The sequence below is a fragment of the Rhamphochromis sp. 'chilingali' genome (assembly GCF_963969265.1).
Source record: "Rhamphochromis sp. 'chilingali' genome assembly, chromosome: 5".
NCBI lineage: Eukaryota > Metazoa > Chordata > Actinopteri > Cichliformes > Cichlidae > Rhamphochromis > Rhamphochromis sp. 'chilingali'.
In genome coordinates, this window is record NC_137932.1 from 3,931,941 (window position 1) to 3,949,129 (window position 17,189).

Consider the following 17,189-nt stretch of genomic DNA (forward strand, 5'->3'; position numbering starts at 1 on the left):
CACAAACCTTGAAAACAACAATAAGCTGCTGCAAGCGGGCATGTTGCCTTGTGCGTGCACATGTGCACAAGTAATGTGTTCACAGCTGGGTGTTTGCAAAACCATACTGAATTCCTGTTGTTTTTCCTCTGACCACTCTTCTTCACGTGTGGCTTATTTTTCTGCATCACTTGTGTGTGGGATTGCTTTTACACCAAATGCCAAAGATTCATTGCAATTAAAAGCAACTCTTACAGACTCGGACTAAGCTGTAGCTTTTACAGTGAGTGCACAAAAGTAAAAAGAGAACAATGGGGCTTCTGCTGTGACGAGGCTTTTTAAATGACTGTTGTACTGCACTCATATAGTGATAGATGATACACTAACTGTGAACTCCCATCTGCCTCTAGCTCTGCCCTCCAACAGCCCACAGCATACAGGCCTCGTCTGCTCCTGGCAGGAGCCCCGGGCTCAGGACAGAGCTCCCACTTGGCCCCTGCCTTGCTGCACCACCTGGACAAGCTACCAGTACACCGCCTGGACTTGCCCACTCTCTACTCCGTTAGCGCCAAGACGCCAGAGGAGTCCTGTGCTCAGGTAAAGCGCAAACGCATACCGATGCACTGAGAAGGTGCAGACATGTATTTATTTAACTGAAGTTGTTTTACTGTGAGAACAAAATTTGGAGACAGTAGGCAATCTGCTGGCTTCCACAATCTTTATTTCCATTTCTTCAGTTTTAGAAAACATTGTTTGCTTGACCATTTTCCCTGTAGGTATTCCGCGAGGCCCGCCGGAGCGTGCCCAGTGTAGTATACATGCCACATATCTCAGAGTGGTGGGACACAGTAAGTGATACTGTGAAGAGCACCTTCCTCACCCTGCTGCAGGATGTGCCCTCTTTCAGCCCTGTCCTTGTCCTCGCCACAGCTGAAACTCACTACTCAAAGCTGTCAGATGAGGTAGGAACGCACACACGAACACCTGAGCTGACATTTTGAGATTTTCCTGAAGGCTTGCAACCTTTTTTTTTCTTTCATTATATGAAAGAGAAGATTGTTAACCCAGTGTCCTTTTTATGTGGTGTTGGAGGTTAAAGCATGATTTGAAGGGTTTTTTTTTCCTTTGCTAAGCTGTAATGCTAGTGCAAACAGTGCGTCACAGTAAATGTCATCTGCTCCCACAGTTTTTATCTACTTTTGCTTTGTCACCCGCTGACCGCCACACCTCACCCAACCCTTCAGAGCAGTCAGCTGAGGGGAAACACTGAAACCCTAATCATCAGTCATAATCACTATCGTAACAATCCCCCCTCCCACGGTAACCCAGTCTCCCCACCTCCCCACCCCCTCATCAGGCTTGTCTTTTTTGGGTTACCTTGTTCAACCAGAGATATGAAAAATAAAAAGCAAAAGAAAATAAACATTGTTGATAAAATGAAGGCAACAGAGCCTGCAAAGAATGAAAGACTGGTTCATTTAAAATCAAAACATTTTAAATGTCATTATTTTTTAATTTTAGAACTTCATTTATTGTGCTTGTTTATATTGGATATAGGTTTGTCCCATAGTGAGGGGCATGTAGGAATTTTTTTTTTTAATAAAACAAAATTAAAATAATTGCTATATATTGGATATTCTCTGTAGAAAAATGCAAAGCTGATAAGCCTATCAATTGATTCTGTTGGCTGAAGCTAAAACAAAAAACGGACCGGATCTAAATCTGGCAGCACTGACAACAACGCTTGAAGTTCTGTTGCTGATGACACAGACTTTGCTAACCAATGACTGATGAGGGAAAAAAATAGCAAAAAGCCAACAGGGAGTCCTTACTCCCACCCAAACATTCAAGGAAAAATGCTGCAGTTTAGAGCAGTCTGAAAAACCAAATAATCAAGCTTTGTACCCCACACTGTGCCCCAGTCTGCACTGTTTTCTGACTGTAAATGAACATTTAGACTATATGTGTGATGATTAATGGTTGACAGACAGATGAATATTGTTGCTTAACACTTGTGGCTTTATTTACTCTGAGAAAATACTTCATAGCTTGACAGTGTTGACCACTGACATTTTCACTGCTGGAAATTAAATGAGCCCTCATTCTCAGCTGTAGCAACCTTAATGGATTGACTTTTCTTTAAATGATGTGAAGATTGATTTCCTTGAAATATGCTACACTGGAAGTGACATTTCCACTAAGCACTTAAGATAAGCTTTAGTTTGTAGGTGTGTTTTAGCACACATGACTAAATCCATGTTATGGTGTAATCAGTGACATAAATTGACTGAAAGATTATTTATGATAAGCAGGTTTTAAGTTTCTAATAGTTTTCAGACTGCCCTGAGATGACCCTAAATGGTGGTTAAAGCCAGACAAAATGTAAGAAATCAGAAAGTAACTATTTGAAGCTAATGGTATAAAAACTCAGTCATTCCTGCTGCTGCTAGAAATAGTTTCTGTTGCACTACTTATATCTACAGCCTTTCTTTTAAATCCTGCAATGGGAACATAACGAGTACATGAGTTGGTTCCACTGATTGGGAGTATTGTTCAGGCTATTTAAAAGCTTGTTTCATCTACTAATTAGACCTATTTGCTGGATTTGTTTGCTTTATCAATCATTTTTAGGCACGGACATGCCGCAATCTATGGCGCTTTAAGTGATTTGGCCATCTCTGAGAGTGTTGTTTCTCTCTCTGGCACGGAGAACACAGTGACAGCTGCTGTCTCAGCTCCAAGCCTCAGCAGGGAATGGCTAGGATCCCTCCCCAGCCAAAACTGACACTGCAGGCTTGGGTCCAACTACATAATTTCCCTCCCTCCCTTAACAGTCGTTCAGCCTGCTAAGATTGACTCCCTTTTCTATAAAAGTAGAAGGAAAATTTGCTCCAGGTTCAACACAAAGAGTGTGGAGGGATGGTGGCATCCCTCAGTATCTTTGCTATCTATCTAGTTGTAACACCTTTTGCTGTGTCTTTGATGCATTGCTATACTGTTCAAGTGCACAATAACTGTATCAACAGCCTGTAGAGTGTGAATTCTATCCACTGCTGATTGACCATAAAAGCATGATTAATAATGCATTGGTAATCTGGTTGCAGTGCCAAGGAGCAATAAATACAGTGTAGTAACACTTATGTCCTGTGAGATGGATGATGAGGCGTAGTGATGTTTCTAAGATAAGATAAGATAACTCTTTATTGTCATTGCACAGTCATACATAGTACAGTAGTACAATGAAATTGGAAAAACTGTCCTACGTCGGCACTACATATAACACAACACGACACGATATGACACATCACAACGTAACAAACAACACAACACAGTATATTAACTTAGTATAAAAAAGAAGAATAAGTGTATGTGTATTGCACACTGTTATTATTGCACATTAATTATTATTGCACCTTGTTATAAATATAAATATTATTGTTATCGTTTTAAACATTGTTACCTCCCCCTAAAAAGTCCAGGGAGGTATCCAGTCAGGTCAGCTATTTGCATTGATCAGGGCTATTGCCCTGTTGTAAAAGCTGTCCTTGAGTCTATTTGTTCGGGACCTCAGCAGCCTGAACCTCCTGCCAGACGGCAGCAGCTTAAACACCCGGTGTCCTGGGTGTGTGCAGTCCCGTAGGATGCTGCGTGCCCTCTTGAGACAGCGAGTGCTGTACAGGTCCTTCAGGGAGGGAAGAGGATGTCCAATGATTTTTTGGGCCATGTTGATGACCCTCTGGAGTGCCTTTCTGTGTGCTGTGGTGCAGCTGGAGAACCACACACCGATGCAATATGTCAGCACACTTTCAATGGAGCAGCGGTAGAAGACGGTCAGCAGCTCCTTCTTCAGGTCCATTTTTCTGAGGATTCTCAGAAAGTGGAGACGCTGTTGGGCCTTCTTTAAGACCGCAGAGGTGTTAGAGCTCCATTGGAGGTCTGTGTCTATGTGCACACCCAGAAACTTGAAACTGGAGACCCTTTCCACGCACTCCCCGTTGATGCTGACAGGCTGCAGCTCGGACAGCCTGTCAGCATCTACAGTGCGTCCTTCAGCCAGACTTGAGTTGCAGCGGTTTTGCTGTTTTGCTGTTCACGCTTGAGGTTGGGCTGTAAAGGCCAGTGTTGGGCGATACGCCGCAATAGCACAGTTACTGATAAGACATTGAAAGTGAACAGCAAATCTCGCCTGCTGCTTCACATTTGCACAACTGATGCATCACCTTGGAAAGAGGGTTTCAGATATCTGACACTGACCTCTTCAATGGTTTCTAAATGCACACTGGCTCTTTTGTGTCATGCACTATTTATGTCTCCAAAAGCAAAATCATCACTGACCATTGTTCCTCAGTTCATGCTAAATCTTCACTTATCAAAGCACAACAGTGTGTGCACTGGCAGAATGAATTGTCACTTCATATTCATCTATTTTCTTCTGCTTTTCTGGGACTGGGTCACAGTGGCAGCAGGCTAAATAAAGTAAGCCAGCAGAACCTCTCTCTCATCCATGTCGTCCAGCCCTTTTTGGTGATGGCTAAAATGTAATCCCTTTGGCATGTCCTTCCAGTTATTTGTGCCGCTGCCTCTACTGACTCGTTTCAGAGCAAAGGAGCCTTGATTCTTCTCGGAGCTCCTTCAGGATGTGTGAGCTCCTCGCTCTCTTGCTCTTTCAGTAACTACAGAAAACTCATACCAAGCTTGAGAGAGAGTTCATATGTGAGATTCAGAATGCAGTCCAGTGAATGAAAAGCTCCTGCTGATGCGACACATTCACGGTCCATGTTATCACCATCTGGGCTTCAGTGTTCCAGTTATCCATTACTCTTGCAGATTTCTCACTTTTATTCCCTAGATGCCGTGTAGTAGGTAGGGACTTGGGAATTTGATTCAGGTTAGCCAACATGAATGTGATTTTACTAAATAAAGCCTTTAAAGCATTGGAGATGGAGATAAGTATAACCATGAAGTGAAAGAACGGTGATAATGGAAACCTACGTGTCTCTTGTACGCATACACAAACTTTTCATGTGATTCAATTTATAGGTTTGCAAACATTGATTTCTAGCTACAAACTTTGAAAGTTGTTGTGTAAACCAGCTCAAAATCTTAACAACCCTAATCTGAGTCTATAAAGAATAGGTGTCCACTTTTATTTTACAGTCTCTCTAGCCAGTAGGCATTCCCTTTATACTTTCCACCCTCCCTTCCTTTTTAAACATTCATCTGTCTACACATTACTGCTCTCTCTCCTGGTGTTAATACACCTGCAGCCTTTATCATAATAAAAATACTGTGAATCATTACCTGCTGTGTGCTACCTGCACGATCTCTTTCTGGCTCTCCTACTGTTTTTACTCAGTTTCTCCTTTTTTAACCTCTTCTGAGGGGAGAGCAAGCAATTCAGAGAGTGTGTGAAAGAAAGACACCAGATAGCGGTGCAGAACGAGCAAACATGCCACAGCTAAGGGTGAGGATCGATGTGAATGACAAATAGCGGGGAATTATAAAGAGTAAAGTCGGCGCTTCGTCAGCAGCGGGGCATCCTGTTGGAACTGGTGTTCAGCTCCATCACAGAACTAACTTAGGATACTGCATCCATGTAAATGTACACATTGGCAGGTTATATGATCTTCTGCGTATGACCTGCTGCAGAGGGACTACAGATGCAAATGAGCCCAAGCTAACTCGACATTTATGTTAATATTGTTAATATTGTCCATGGTCCCTTTTCAAATAAAATGAATTAATAATAGGAATTATAATGATGCTCTCACTTGAGGTCTTTTGACTCCAAGCGTGCATTGTATGTGATAATAAAAAGTTCTGCTTCAGGTTAAACATTTGGCTATCAGGGAATGAGGTTATTGTGCTTTTTTTAATTTTTATTTATTTATTTATTTTTAAATACTTACAGTTTAGTCAGTCCTTCTGAATTATACAGGTTGAAACATCAGAACTTACAGGCAGACCAAATTTAGAGTCATTGAAACATTGTTATTGAATCCTGCAGGCTGAGAGGAAAAAATACAAACAAGCAACCATTAAAAGAAAACGCATCAAATCAGACCATGTAACTCATCCACTACAGGGTCTCATGTTCAGCACAGTTTTTCCATATCTGTTGTTTTCCATTAAGAAAATTGACTTCAGTTGAATTTAATTCAATCCAATATGAACAGTTTTTATCCATTAAAATCCACCACAGTGCTATTTGTTTTTCTTTTTTTCAAAACACTGCTTAGCTGTGCACATTCACTGAGGACATCTGTAATACTTCATACATGCATTATATTTAGTAGAGTTGTGGTTGAGAATTTATCAAACACCTTTTAATAGCATTAGTGTTTATTAACCCATTGTTACCCACTCTGATTTGCAGTTTTTGACAGTTAAGATAACCTTTATTATTCCTACAGATGGGAAAGTTGTTGCTTTTATAATATAAGAATTTCCCCACAAGAAATCTGCCGCGTGTTTAAGGCGATGCATTGTCCGCAAACCTTGGACAGTGGGCTGTTTATCAATTGGGTTCTATTAGAAATAACGAGTCCCGTTTTCTTTTTACCGCTTTGGTTTGCAATTTGGACTTAAATATTTTCCACGTTCATTAAGTCCTGTGCTTGGTTTCTGCTGTGCTATTTTGTGCATTAGTTTAATGTAGCGACAGATGAAAAGAGGACTCGCGTCAATGTCATAATTATTATTTATCATTGGCTTCTGTGTTAACAAAAGTGTACATAACAAACTTCAGTGGAAGCAGTTAGTTTGTGCCCCTGGTATCAAACTGAAATTAAACTGGCTCAAAGTGGAATATTTTCACATCTCATGAATTCTACTTGGAACAAAAATGAATGAAACAACTGCCTTATAGTGCTCAATGAAAAAGGGCACCTTAGAATAAACATACTAAGTATACCGGCGTGGCAACAAGGTTTGACATGTTCTGTTGGTGAGTCTTTTTCAGAAACACCCTTATTTCTTTTTTCCCTTTTTTAAAAACTCCTTTTTCTTTTCTTTTTTGTTAAATACAGGTGAGAAGTATATTCCAGAGGACCTATGGGGAAGTAGTTGCACTGTCCCCTCCGGGAGAAGAGGAAATACGGCACTTCTTCTCTGACCTCCTGTTGGTTCAAGCAGCCAGGCCTCCACCACGCCTCAGGAATGCAGGTATCTATTTATGCATACATAAGTAAATAGCATAATGACTCATTTCTTCTGTCAGTGCTAGAGGGCAGTGTTGGCTGGTGTTGACTGCTTGTATTATTCCCTCTCTAGCTCTGGTTTCGTATTTCAACTCTCCTTTTATTTTGGATTAAATGTAGACTGGAGGAGCAAATGTTATTTGATCGGTATGTTAAAAACGGTCCTTGTGTGTGCGCGTTTGTGTACGTGTGTCCCTAATTCATATTCTCAGATCAAAGCTTTGTTTGACGTGTTCAGAATTGGTTTAATTTCACCTCGGCAAAAATATGTACAGATGTTAAGGTAATTAGCGTGGTGCACACAGAAGTGTAAGATTGGCCCAGTGTGAAACCTGTGAATCCTGGACATTTCTATTTCTCAGCCACATCAAAATCAGGCCACAGCACCCCTCAATCACATCCCCATCCACCAGTACAATTACCCCCTGCTATTTCCCTACTGCTCATTCTCAGTGTTCCCAAAGTCTACTGTTCCAGTTCAATATGAGAATGCTGTCCACCCGGGCTTTCAAATGGAAATGGTGTCCAGCATTCATCTTTCGATTCCTCATTGATGCAAACCAGGAGGGTCCCCTGCTGTACTCGCTCTGTGCTCTTCAGGGGCTCCTGCCTCTCTAAGACAGCAGTCTGATTTCCTGCAGAGAGGCCAGCAGAAAAGCACAGAGAGGAATTGCTGTGAGAGGGCCCGGCCGCGATTAACCATAATTAGAATCAGGAGTTGGATTGCTGCTGCTGAGTGAAGCGCCCTTAGGTGCTGTATAGCCCTCCTAACGATATCGGCTCATGCCTTGGGCAAGTATGGGCACCTCTAGAGATGAAGGGTGAAGATCTGCTGGCTTTGCTTTATCGCTTCGCCACTGGCCAGAGGCTGTTCCTAGGTGTATTTCAAAACCAGGGGAGTTTTATTTCGTTAGCTTAATTAATCTTTAATCTAGGGATGCACCTTCACTGCTTTTGACATTTATTACTGTTTTTCTTTGGAACAATAATTGTTTTACTGTTTAAATGTCCAAAGAGGGTATGATAAGGATAGACAACTCCAATGAGCTATGAAACTGTTATTTATTGACTTTTTTTTCCCCCCCCAACAATTTCTTTGTTTCGATGGCATAAAATCAGTAAGAAGCAGGAAAAGGTAACACCTAATTAAAAAAATTGGCATTGGTCAGACAGTTATTTTGTCTCAGCGTATCCTTACATGTTCTTCTTCACTGGACTAAGTTTGTTTGTTGTTTGCAATGGTGCTAAAAGGAAAAGGTCAATAATGACTGGTGTCTGACTTTAAACCAAAAGATTTTGTTTAGCAGCTTTACTTGTGCTGATAGTTGAGCCAAATCTTTGGTGCTTTGTTGCTAAGCTATAGACGCTCACAGTTCTTAAATGTGTTAGATTTTTTTTTTTTGTCTTGCTGGATGGATGGAAGCAGTGTGAAAACTTTATATACTTTATGCACTTTTCTTGCTTTTCCTCCTCAAACAGATAAGTGTGAAGAGGTTCTGCCAGTGGCGGAGGCTCCAGGCCCGAGAGTCCTTTCAGCAGAGGAACAGCGTCGCCTGGCTGAACAGGAGGAGAACACATTACGGGAGCTCAGGCTCTTTCTCAGGGACGTGACCAAGCGCCTGGCCACTGACAAACGTTTTAACATCTTCAGCAAGCCAGTTGACATTGAAGAGGTAGAGTGGAATTGATTTGTGGAGGGACTGACGCCAGCTTTGTCAAACTGTGAATGAGATCACAAACTCAGTGTTTATGTTTCAGGTGTCAGACTACCTGGAGGTGATTAGGCAGCCCATGGACCTATCCACTGTCATGACAAAGATTGACACCCACCAGTACTTGACAGCCAAGGACTTCTTGGTGGACATTGACCTCATCTGCAGTAATGCTTTAGAATACAATCCCGACAAGGACCCTGGAGGTGAGAAGTAGTTGGGCTTGATTATGAATCCACGTACATAAATACAATCTCACCAGCAGGCTGTCACAAATGTAAAATAAAAAATTAACAAACAAAAAAAACTCATAAATAGTCTTGTATTACCAAGGTAGGCTGAGTATATCTGTTCTATCTCATAATTAACTCAGATCTTATTTTGATATCAAGCTTTCTATACACCCCTTGGTAGTGAAGCAAATTAGAAAATTTCCCCAAAAGTTGTATAATTATTTAATCCCCAGCTTATTTGTGATATCGTCCCTAAAACTGGCACAATATCTATAGAAAACTCCCAGTGTCCAATTTCCTTTGATGTTATATCAACATATCCAAATAAATATGAGCCTGTGTATCTCTAGTCATGGCTGTGTTCCATTAGACCACCACTGGTGAGTAAAAAGTAATTAGATGTAATACTTAATGACTTAAAAGGAGAGCTTCCAGGCGGTAAAATTGCTTAAATATGGTTTTCTCTAACTTGGAAATTCAAATGCAGTACATACGGCCCCCACTGAAAATAGCATTTCCACAGTGTACTTCATGCTCTGTAGCTGTGGAAGGCTGCATATGCATTAAAATTTAATTTGTCTCCTTTCTTGCAGTTTGAACTGAATTTTACCCCATCCACACTTCATCTCAGCACATTTTCCAGGCTTAGAATGGGCTTTATAAGGATTGGTGGGAAACACTTGTAAACAGAAATATATTTCATTTTCTATACCTTACACATATGTCTGAATTTTGCATGACAGGAAATGTTCTGGGGTGAATAGGTTCATTTAAGTTCAGTTCACAACCACAACACAGCCTCCTCAAGGTGATGTGTTTTATGCAGAATTTACAATTAATATAATATAGCAGTTAGCATTAATATAATATATTATTATATAATTATATTATTGTTGCACCAAATGATTCAAATCTGATATAATGTTTACTGAAGGCAGCATGTGGCAGGCCTGCGTTAAAACATTCACTTAAAATTGCTGTTTTAATTCTTGCCTTGTGTGTTTAGCTGCCTCGGCACCCTTGCTAGAATATAGCTGCCCGATACTAATGGGAAGCAATTCTCTGCCCAAAGGAATAAATCATATCTCTGTCTTTGCAGCCGAGGTCCTGGATCATTTGTTGGAATGCAGGGCCTACAAATGATACACTAAAGGGAAAAAAAATTGCAATTAGGCAATTTAATAAAGAAGACTAACGAAGCATCTTGTCTGCTCACCCTGTGCTTGGTCCAGGGAATATGGCCCAGACCCTGCACAATTATGCTGCTTGGGAAGTTCTCCACCAGCTCTCCTAGTGCTTGGGAAAGAACCTCATTATCCCTCTGTGGTCGGTTTCTCCTTGTCCTTCACACTGAATTTAGCGTAAAGTCCTCCACGTCCAGTCATGTTGGTTTGCTTGCTTTATACCTCCCCACCTGGCTAAATAATTTGTTTAAAAATTGGGATATCTCTGTGCTCCACAGTACGACTCAGGGTTAGAAATACTCTTTAGCTGATTGGGGGAAATGGCAATAACAACCCTTTAACTATAAAGGAGCGCTAAAGCAACAGAGTTGCATGTCAGTCCGTCCCTGCCAGTTTTAGATGGGGAGGTTAGTCCATGAAGTTGCAGATGAGCTCTTGGCATCCCACCTGGCCTTTGACATTTGGGCTCATGCACGTGCATTTTTTCCCCTTATAATGCACGTGCATGAGCATACTGTGAGACGTGCTCTGTCAGTAGAAAAACACACACACATGCACCCAAATTGCCTCCATTGCAATTAAGCAGCAATCCCTCCAATTAGACAAGGGAAGCTGGCAGATTGTGACCTCTGTGCCACTCTATGCCTGAACTCTTCTCCCACTGCCTGCTGTAATGAGAGACGGCCTGTTTACAGAGACTATGCTTTTAGCCTGCCTCTGCAGCTCTGCCTTTATTTTCCCTCCATGGATGCAGAAGCAGGGGGAAAGGAGGATTTAATGATGCTGTGACACATCTAAAGGGAACAAGGCCTGGAAGTTATAAAGGTGTAAGGACTGTGAGAGATAATGAGTGTGCATTTTAAAAATATTTCTCTTTGTATGTGCAATATACATGGTTGTGTGTGCATATAATGCACCCAACTTTGTCTTAAATGTTTGAAGTAGTGGCATTCCTGCTTTCATGTCTGCAGTTCTGCCCACTAACATTTCTCACTAAAGCCAGCTCTTTCCTTTCGTTGGTACTGTGAGAAAATTCTTCACTCCCCTTTCTCACAGATACAGTGGAATGGGTTAGGCTTTCTATTGACTCTTTGCTTTGCCTGCTCGTTAGGGTATGGAGAGCATGCTTTCATGATGGGAGGCAAATGAATATTTAAAATGCCATACCAGAGATTTGGGTAGATGTCTGCACTATGTTCTCAGCATGTCTCTGAACATATGGCATGAATGCAGCCCTATACAGAAAGCTGTGGTTTGTGTGTTTCTTCATTTGTGTTGTTTTGTCGTCTCCTCCCTTCTCAGACAAGGTGATCAGGCACAGAGCGTGCAGTTTAAAGGACACAGCCCATGCCATATTCGCTGCTGAGCTGGACCCTGAGTTTGATCGCATGTGTGAAGAGATTAAGGAGGCGCGCAGGAAGAGGGGTAAGAACTTCATTTAAATGGAGAAGGGGGAGTCGGGGTGGGGGGTTGCTGCAGATCCAAACATCCTAAATTAGCTGCTTATAAAAAGAAAAAGAAGAGTTTTTCCAATGTGATCATTTTAATAACTCTTACTCCAGTATTTTGTTAGGAGTGTTTTGCTGCGTTTCATTATATTGTTGTGTCAGCTGACTAATGATGACACTTAAAAGTACAGTTTGTTTATCTAAATATCTAAATATTTTGGGAGAATATTCAGGCTGAGCTCAATAATGAACTCAAGCCAGTTAATGTTAGCTGTGTGGTTCCCAGCCTGTCTGCTCCCCCCCTCCCCCTCTCATCTGGAAAGTCTTTGATAGATTCTTTCAGAGAATAGAAATTTGCTTTTAGGAAGAAAATCTGTAGGGTAGCCCAGCAGTACTTGATGGAGCAGTCAGTTTTTAGTGCAGAGTATGTGGCACAAAAAGGAGTGGCGCCTCAGGCTCCAGTGTTTCAGACAGTACCTTCTGTGCTAGCTGTCTGCCTGACGCTCCATATTTGTACACTCACCAAACAGCCCCAAGCAGTGCTGGGTGGACGGAGGGTAAATCTAAATTAGGCTTATGCACATAGAAGCACACAGGCAACGCAGTAATATGATGTGTTTTATGTATGCTGTCAAATACTGAGCACAAATCTGTATAATCTTGTTTAAATATTCCGATTGCTTTACATGCCCACGTGGGAGTTAACATTAATTAACAACATTTTGTACAAAGAGCACAGCACACTTGTTACATTCCTCTTAGTAATGTAAGCCATGACCAGATTGGGCTACAAATCATATCTGTGTGGGCATATGCCGACAGAAAAAACAGGATGTGTTCAGTCCTTGCACTGACTTTTTCTAGAAATGGACACAAAACTGCTCTTGAAGCTGAGGTTATCTTCCATCTTCGCCTCTCAAAGTGATGCGACTGCCAGGGAACTGCACAAGAAGACCAAATTTCTCATATAAAATATAATCTGAAGTATGCACAGAGGTCTTATTGACATCAGCCACAGAGGCCTGACAGTTTTTTTTGTCAAGCAAAAAAAGCCAATTTTCAGAAGTCACCCTGTTTCTTTTGATTTCCTCTTTTAGCAACTAAAAGCACAGGATGCTAAATGAATATTGCAGGAGCAGAAGTCAATTGCCTGAGAGGAGGAATACAGCAGTGTAAATATTTAATCTTCCAGTCAAGGTCCTGCTATAAAGCTATCAATTAGCCCAGCACTGCATGATGTCCAGCTGCAGCGGCGTTCAAAACCCACAGTGCGTCCGGGGGTGGGTGGGGGTTCCTCCCCCGTGACAAGATGAAAGGAGTTGTGATAAATTTGGCTAAAAACATAAATATCGCCGGATGTTAGAGTTGAAATGTCTCATTTTCAGGGGCTTGCATGTCTCTACGCTTCCAGTTCTGTTTTTTATTCCTGTCATACTCGAGCTCCGAGTGAAACATAACCATTGCAAATTATATCTTTGTAGTTTTAATATTAATGTCTGTGCTGAATGACACACAGTTGTACTTCACTCGGCATATCACAACCCTTTGGTCATCTTTGTGTGTCACATCACATTTTTATCAATGTCTGCCAACGTACCTTCATAGCCTTTTGGTGTTTTATTCTCACATACACGCTGACATAATATACTGCCAGCAGCGTGTTTCAGAAGTGCTTTTCGTGTTTACACACACCGAACTGCACACGCACACAAAGCACAAAGAGTATTGTCCATTGTCGGTAACTGATCCTCTGTGGGCACCGCAGACCTTCTGACGCCGGCTCAGCTGTCAGCGGTTCCGGGTGCTGGTGCAACCAGGAAGCACCACAGTGCGGGAGAGGAGCAACCCAGGAGCAGCACTCAGGGTGATGCCACTGAGAAACATTGCACCACTAGTGAGTATTTATGCAATCTTTTAGACCACACACATACCCACAACGGGGGTGGAAGATGAGCTCAACAGGCTGATCATGCACACGCTTGCCTTGTAGTGTCAAGCAAATGCAGAAAAAACTCAGATTCTCTCCAAATACTGCGAGCCTTTCTGCATTCACTCAAAACTTTTGACTCTCCCAAACACAGCAGCCAGCAGCTGTGTCGTACTGCAACAGAATACCAGATGTATGTGATTCTCAACACACACACACACACACCCCACACCTGGCTCCTCACACACACACATACATTTCTCAGCAGTGCAGAAGCAACACAGTGAGCAGCCTCATTAGCAAGGCTGCTCTCTTCTAACCATTCAGAACATGACCACGCCACAGAGCAATTACATGCCCACCTGTGGCAAACGGCAGGTGCCTAAAGGTGAAGGGAGGGCCGGGAATGGATGGGGGGCAGACTAATGAGGCTGTTACCTTTTTACAAATCAAAGGTAAGCAGATTATGCAAGTAATCTGAAAAGATGTTCTCTAGCATTTACCTGGATAGGGTAAGGGAAGACTGAGATGCTAGCCAAAGGGTCTTCTGCAGCCATGAGATCAACAGAAAATGAAAAATTTAGAGATCACTTTGAGACCCTCGCTTCTTTATAAAACTACATCATTACATAATGATGGTTAATTATCTGAGATGATCAAATTTAATGACTGAAGTGGTAAAAGCTATTTAAAATGCTCTGTTGTGGCTTTTTGTGTGCCTGTGTAGTGCACCAGTCCAACACTAGGTGGTGCTTGTCTCTCATGAGAGTTTACCTAAAGGAACCCCTACTGTGTGAGTAAACCATGCGTTCTCTGAGGGAGATGGTGCCCTCTTGAGAGAGGAGGGCATCTTTTTTGAACGGCAAACATCTGAGAACTCAAGCTCACTGCAACTCATCAGGTTCTGTTAAAGCCAAGAGTAACAGTTTGATAGTGTGGAGGTGAAATGTGCAGATTAATGTTCACCTAAACAGCAGTTCAGGGTTAACTAATGAAGCTTTGGTAGAAGACTTTAACATCACACTCCAACACAGTCCTGTTTCCACCCCCTTTTTTTTCTTCCAATGTAGCACTGGAGAAGTGGAAACAAAAATATGTTATATTAGCCAGATTATTCATATTTTAAATAATCTCCAAATTGCTGCTTGTTGTATTGCATCACATGATATTATGCAAGTGTATTTAGTCATAAGTTGATTGCTAATAACAATTATTTGCAAAATTTTAAGTAATATAATCTGTAAATAATCCAAACAAATCAGTGGCAAAGTGAAAGAAGGGTCTAATTTATTAATCTGCACAGACCTTTTTTTTTTTTCTTTGATAACAGGTGACAGCCAGCTGTATGTGCTACCTTTAGCTGCAGTCTTTATCTATGACGCTAAATGTCACAGATACTAACCAGCAATTTAAAAGCTCTTGGGAGAGTCGTTATCAGCCTCCACCAGAGACTTAATTAATTAGGCTAACTCAGGTGATTAATTGGTGACATTGGCAGCCAGTTCTCACCTGGTGCACCTCAGCAAGGCAGCTATTAGGCTAATTGAACCAGTTATGTGCCGAGATATGACAAAGCCACATAACAAAGGAATGGAACATCAGCTGGAAGAGATGCCAGAGCTGAAGAATCGTTCCTGAAATCGCATCCACTTCAGCCAGGTCATTCTGGGGTTATTACCTTTCCCCTGTTCTTCTGTGGAAGGGCAGGACACTTGAAGGTCAAAGTTATCCTCGATCATTACCTTCCGGGGATAGAGCCTATCTGGAGCTCTTTGGGCATCTGCAGCTCTATAGGGCTTTTATCTGGGCCACCACTCTCCCTCTCCTTCCATCCCTCTTTTCTGTTTGCCTGAAGCTGAGAATTGCCCATGACAGTCAGATATAACAGAGTGGTAGCGGGGATGCAATGCACTATTTGAAAGCATGGAGAAAGTTACGTGGAAGGCTTTTTGAAAGGCTAGCGGTATTTCTGATTCAGGTGTTAAAAGCAGTTTGGGTAGATAAGCCGAGTCGTTGAGAATGTAGATGGTGGGCGGGCAGCTGCTGCTGCTACCAGCCCTCTCAGGGTTAGTAAGATGGGAGACCTTGCTGCTGTTAATGCACAAGGAAATGTGAAGGGCGATGGGGTTTCCATTAGAATCCATGCGTGGCTTTGTGATAGTTTCTCTGCTCCCCTCTCCTGGCCCTTCTTTTCTCACCCTCCCCCTTCTCCTGCCACCCCCTCCCAGGAGAAAAACCAAGGCCCATTACCTGGGCCAAAGGCTGGGTTCATTCATAGTGCATCACCACCAGCATTGGGTTCATGTGGAGTGCCTTCCTTTCATTCATAATTTAGCCCCCTGTTTTCCTGATTCACTGATGACTGTTTTACAAGCTAAATCAGCAAGGTTTCTTTCTGTGACCATCACAAGACAGCTGTTGATTAATTGCTTAACTGAACTGCAGTTTTTGATTATTCTCTCTTGCTTTGTCTCAAGCGGCCGGCTACATTTTCACTTTGGCAAAGACTAAACTCGGTCTGTTTTGTTGGCACGGTTCACCGGTGCTTTTCTTTTGCTACTTATGAAGATTGTCCTATTCAACTGTTGAACCGTTTGTGGAAGACAAGAGTAATGATGCAGATGCTGCATAATGTGTCCTCCGCGTCACTCAATGGCACGCCCAAGGCAACAGCCACCCGGCTGCATTCATGTAGATGGAACACTGCTGCGCCTTGCCTCTCCCCAAGCCTGGTATCACAATAAACAGGCAGATCCTCTCTCCATTGCCAATGTCAATCCATCATAAGACCTTGATGGGGTATTTTAAAGTCACAATAAACACTCCTTTTACCTCAGGCTGAAGTAGTCACTGCATAAAAGGATGGCCTGAATTTTGGCTCAAAGGGACAGCAGGCACGCAGCTTGTGATTTGCTGTGATGGTTGCAGCGCACAAGGAAATAGGTTAATAGAAGGGCACTCTGTTTCATTTATAAACACAAAGCAGAGAATTTGGTTAACTTCATTTTCTCATCTGTGCCTTTCATATTTACATGGACCCACTAAATTAAGTTTTACCTTGAAGTCAGCGTGCCAAAGACATGTTGAATCTGCAGCTGCTGCAAAGCGTTTGTTGTCTTTGTAGCTTTTATACAGCTCTGCTCTACAGGTGCTGCATGTAACCTAACATTTCAGGTAAATGGAATACGGATGTACAATTAGCCAGTTTAGATTTCAGTCCAATCATCTCATTTAGTTTGCTCCATTTGCTAAATTTTCTTAAGTACTTTAATAAGTTCCTTTATTTGATTTGATGTTATGGTTCATAGTTGAAAAAAAGTAATAATGGCACTTGTCCTGTTTAAGAGGCTGCCGTGTTTGCCAAATGAACTTGAAAATGAAAGAGACAGTGTTGTTGAGTCCAAAGTTTTAAATACCAGAACACAATTCTGTGGGAAGGTTTAAGCACTCGGACTAAAGTTTAGATGCTTTTGAAAATAATGCCTCAAGTAGCTTTCATTTGTCATT

General features: G+C 41.9%; 1 protein-coding gene across 1 annotated transcript in view; it reads left to right on the forward strand.

Moving 5' to 3' along the window:
* Nucleotides 1–17,189, forward strand: part of atad2b (ATPase family AAA domain containing 2B) — a 65,129-nt gene that overhangs the window by 11,120 nt on the left and 36,820 nt on the right. Inside the window, exons 18-24 of the mRNA XM_080883098.1 lie at nucleotides 390–576; nucleotides 756–941; nucleotides 7,008–7,143; nucleotides 8,658–8,851; nucleotides 8,937–9,096; nucleotides 11,610–11,732; nucleotides 13,521–13,649. Coding sequence (XP_080739224.1) covers nucleotides 390–576; nucleotides 756–941; nucleotides 7,008–7,143; nucleotides 8,658–8,851; nucleotides 8,937–9,096; nucleotides 11,610–11,732; nucleotides 13,521–13,649 — 1,115 coding nt within the window. The remainder of the gene's footprint in view (nucleotides 1–389; nucleotides 577–755; nucleotides 942–7,007; nucleotides 7,144–8,657; nucleotides 8,852–8,936; nucleotides 9,097–11,609; nucleotides 11,733–13,520; nucleotides 13,650–17,189) is intronic.